This window comes from Nicotiana tabacum, chromosome 12 (assembly GCF_000715075.1).
Source record: "Nicotiana tabacum cultivar K326 chromosome 12, ASM71507v2, whole genome shotgun sequence".
NCBI classification, from domain to species: domain Eukaryota; kingdom Viridiplantae; phylum Streptophyta; class Magnoliopsida; order Solanales; family Solanaceae; genus Nicotiana; species Nicotiana tabacum.
The window spans coordinates 64,958,261-64,962,891 of record NC_134091.1 but is presented as its reverse complement, the minus strand read 5'-3'; the positions used below and the strand labels follow the sequence as shown (position 1 = coordinate 64,962,891).

Sequence of the window (4,631 nt, the reverse complement as noted above, 5' to 3'; positions counted from 1 at the left end):
TATTGTAACTTACGAGACTAGAAAAATATACATAAATTCCGGAATATGAATTTCTCTTTATGTCTCGTTATCAAACGCATGTATTTACGTGATCATGCCAAAATGAAGGAAGGGCTTAGCCTTAACATACCTGGAGTAGGAAAAAATTCGTGTGATATTCTTGAGAAGGATTATACCGTACTCCCTTAAAATTGTAAAATCTCACGTTGCTTAAGATACTATGAAATCTCTGTTTGAATTATTGAAGATCCGTACCCTTCTACGTTAGCATCAGATTGCCTTCTACGTTAGCTTCAGATTGCCCATATGTAGAGCCTTTGCTATTCTGTTAAATGTTGAAAGATATGTATCTTTTAATTGCTAAAAGATATGTAGCTTTCTTTAAATTACAAGGCTTATGTTTGAATTGGTTGCCACATATCCCAATATGACTAAGAGTCATATGTTTTGATAGTGGCTTGTTGCCACGTGGGGATGTGGGGGGTTTAATCTTATCCCATAATTTATTAGTTAATTAGGTAATATTTCGTTACCCGATAATTAACCAATTACCCACATAATTAAGAATTATCTCAAATTACTTAAAATACTACACATTTTTAATACACTTTATACATCATACTATTATGGTCATATGGTACCTTGTATGGCACTAGTCCATAAATACAGGGTATTATAGCTTAGACCGTATTTTACCCCAAATTGCCAAACTTCGACGAAACTCATTTTCTTCTATTTGCTTACCTTCTCTCCTTCACGAATTTACTCATCACGTGTTTGAAATAGCATAATGCTTATAATCTCAAGAAAATCTCATCCCCGAGTCTACGTCAATTAACTGAAGACAAACTTTAATGTACGAAAAATGCGAGATATAATAATTTTGAAGAATGTACGAGACACTTATAGTCAACCTACTGCTTTAGCAAGGGAATGTGGGCAAAACGTAAGATCTTCGGGCTCGGCAAAAGGAAGCGTTGGAAAGAGAAATCTGGTTGGCGAAAGTAAAAAATCACAACTCAACAGCTTCTGAGCAGAATAAGCTAGCACATAATAGTACTAATCTTATGCCTCCTAGTTTCGATCCGATGGAAGATGATGTTTCCCTCGCTCAAGAAGATGAAATGATGCAAGGTCTCAAGTTTAATATTTTTTTTGTTTGTTATAAGACTGGAATTTATTTTATGTTAAAAATTTACAGATTTATGTGAACCTGAAAAGCCAAAAAAGGTGAGAGAAAAGAACAAGAATAAAGATGTAGCAGGACTCAAACCCGAAGAAAAGTTTAGAGTCAACTTTTACAACAATCGGGTTGTTGGAAAGCATCAAGCCTCATTTTCGAGACACTTAGGTATATTGGTGCGTGATCGTAATATGTGTCCGTTGCAAGTACATTCATGGAAGAACATCGGAGAAGATAAGCTGGAACACATGTGGCGAGCTGTTACAGTAAGTATTTAAACCACTATTAAAGCAATACATTCTTGGAGTTGAATCACTAATGCCACAAACTGTTAGAGAACTGTTATTTGGATGTAAATTCAAAAAGAAGAGGAAAAGGAGAAAAACATGGGAGGTGGTCCCTTTACCACTCACGTGGACAATATTGGAGGAATGAAGTAGAAGAGCTTTATATGAGAATTTTTGGATCTGGTTTTTTAATTGGAATTCTCACTTTACTAACACTTATTTCTTGTTTTCTGTGAATCTTTATTTTTAAGCTGGTTTTTTTGCATATATAAGTTGTCTTGAATCTCTGTTAGTGATCTCTGCCAATTACATTGTTAATAGTGTGAAATAGTTGATGCTTTACAAAGCTTCTTGATATTGAAGTGATCTCTGCCTGGGTTTGGGAACTCTAGCATCTAAATAGCAGTATGGAATTCTTCATCTTCCTAATTGAACTTTATTCTTTTAAAATCCTCTCTTTGGTTTCTCTCTGTATTACCTTGATCCTTTGCCAATTCGTTTATAAGGCGCATGTGCCCTGGTGATAAATGAAGTTATAGTGTAACCATAAGATGGTGGTTGTAGAATAGCCAGGAACTGCTCATAGGAAAAGGGCAGAACAGCTGTAATCAAGCATATACCTTCACATGCAGAATGACAGGGAGTTATCAGGGGATTAGGCAGCCAGCTTAATCTTCTTGTCATTCAGAACTTGACTTTTCTCTAACTTGTTACTAACTTGATTGACAATTTACTTTACACAATTGAGTTACAAGAGGTATCTATTTATAGACGCGAATGTAGGGTAGGAAATTTGGAAATATGCGTTAATCACTGAAGGATTGAGTGCGAGTTATTTATTGAACTGCTTGATTATATTTATGAGAGCAATGCATTTATTACACAGTTTTACTATATTTATTATTTCGGAGCAAAACTTGACTTTGACAACGGTGAGTTTATTGCACGTTCTAGCTGAATCAGTTACTTTCTTCTTAACACGTTTCGTCAAACTTAAGGCGCTGAAACAACTTTGTTTTTCAAATCAATTGGAAAGTGGCTGCATTACTAATTTGCCTTTTTTCAAGTCCTTTCCTTTCTTGATTGATGATTTTGCAAAATATTTTAGTACAAATTTGACAGTGATGACATGAATCATCAAAGAGATCATGTCTTAAACCATATGAAAAAGTTATGGACCAATTGGAGAGGATCATTGCACAGGTATGTGAAGTTTAAGCCATTGCATGAAGCTCTAAAAGATGTCCCGAAGGAGGTAGACAAGAGTGGTTTGGAATGGTTGGTCAAGGAACATTTTTTAAGTGAAAAATTTAAGGTAAGACTTCATAACTACTTTTTAACTTCTTATTATTGCAAGTAACAGTTTATGATTTCAATGGTTTGTTCTTAATATAGGAAACAAGTATTAGAAACTCGATCAATAGGTCTAAGTTGAGAATGCCTCATCGTACGGGTTGCAAGCCGATTAGATAAATTATTTACGAACTAGTAAGTGCACAGTGCAATCCGATTCATATTCGCTGAAGAGTGCTTTTTCCAGTTTAATTTTTGCACCTTGAACTGCAAACTACAGTGTTTATTGGCTTTGATTTTACATGTTTGGTTTAGCAATGTTACAGAATTACTAATTCTAAAAAAAAATTGCAACAGAATAATATGGAAGTAAAGGACTTGACTGGTACTATATAAATTTTCTGCATGGGATCTTTTTACTGTTTTTCAACATGAGGTGATCTAGTCTTCTGCTCGACATCTTTTACCTTCATAGGGCTAGCTATTACCACTCTCCTTTTAATCAGCAATTGTCATGACAATATATCTTTCTTGATGGCAATGTTCTGCTGCAACAGTTCAGCATTACTAGCAGTGGTGAAGCCAGAAAAGTCAATAAGAGTGTTCAAATTTTGAACACCCTTTGCCAGTAGACTATGCAAGGGTGTTCAAAGTTTATTTTTAATCAATATCAAATAATATTTTACCTTATACGTATTATAAATTTTCGACGAAGGGTGTTCAGTTGACTACCCTTAGGCCAACATAGCTTCGCCCCTGCTACTGAGGCAGGTTCTGATGCCACTTGCTCCAAACTAAGGGGGGATCTTCACACAGTGTTTAATGTCTTTGTTTGACTTGTTTATTTAAATGTGAAGGGATGCAAAGACGGTAATCTACCGAACATGGCGACTATCTTCTTTGAGACTCACAAGAAAGAAGACACGCTTGTAGAACCTGAAGCTAGTAAAATATATGTATGTTTATTGATGAACTTTATTTTACATCCTTCATTTTATTTTTATGTATTTTATTATTTTAATTTTTTTTGTATTTTATAGACTGAAATACAAGAGGTGGTACAATTTGAGCCATCTCTTACGAATATCGAGGTAATAGAAAGGTGTTTCGGACCTCAAAATAAGAGTCATGTGGTTGGATTAGGGGGTGGTATAACCACTAAGGAGTTGAAAGGCGGTAGCTTCTCAAAGGCTGCAATACTGGTTGAGCTGAATGCAACTCGAAAAGAAAAAGAATCACTACAGACCGAGCTGAATGCAACTAAAAACGCAAAAGAATCTCTGGAAAAATATATGGACGACTTTGAGTCTAAGTATGATCATCTTATAAGCTTACTGTTCTTCAAGTCAACAAAGTACAAGTTGAAGTATTTAATAGGTGCGCAAGCTTTCTACCAATTTTTACATGATGAATATCCTTAAATGAATTTAGTGAAATCTTTTATTGTTAGTTAAATAAAGTACTGACCTTGATATATGTATAGTTACTCTAATAATCCAATTAGATATGTGCATCTCAGATTTATTGTTTGAACATATAATATTATATGTGCTTGGCAAGCTAAAAGATGTAAATTCATGTGGACTAAATTCACAGTTTAGTATCTTTTTACTATCTTGTGTATTAAACATGATATATGTGGTGATTTTGAGTCGTGCAAATGAAACCCGAGATAACGAATGCAAAGTTCATTCATGTAATCTTCTCTTATGATATCAGGCCTGTTTGCAAGCACCTGTAAAAAATACAATAAATAAATGACTATAGTTGCTGAAGAACAGTGAAATCAATAGGAAATGACATCTAGTCTTAAGTGCACATTCTTGGCAAAAATCATGATGCTTAAACAAGTGAAGTAAATTCAGAGC

At 34.5% G+C, this 4,631-nt stretch overlaps 1 protein-coding gene across 1 annotated transcript; it reads left to right on the top strand.

Moving 5' to 3' along the window:
• The first annotated feature begins 1,134 nt into the window (after nt 1-1,134).
• Nucleotides 1,135-4,184, top strand: LOC107827318 (uncharacterized). Its single transcript, XM_016654412.2, has 4 exons — nt 1,135-1,449; nt 2,579-2,785; nt 3,621-3,719; nt 3,804-4,184. Exons 1-4 carry the CDS (start codon nt 1,375-1,377, stop codon nt 4,182-4,184), a joined length of 762 nt encoding a protein of 253 aa, XP_016509898.2. The 5' UTR covers nt 1,135-1,374.
• Nucleotides 4,185-4,631: the final 447 nt, after the last annotated feature.

Coding starts and splice junctions, on each gene's coding strand:
- LOC107827318 (XM_016654412.2), top strand. CDS start 1,375: ATGTGTCCGTTGCAAGTACATTCATGGAAGAACATCGGAGAAGATAAG. Junction 2,786..3,620: donor TTTTAAGTGAAAAATTTAAG/GTAAGACTTCAT, acceptor TTAAATGTGAAG/GGATGCAAAGACGGTAATCT. Junction 3,720..3,803: donor CTGAAGCTAGTAAAATATAT/GTATGTTTATTG, acceptor TGTATTTTATAG/ACTGAAATACAAGAGGTGGT.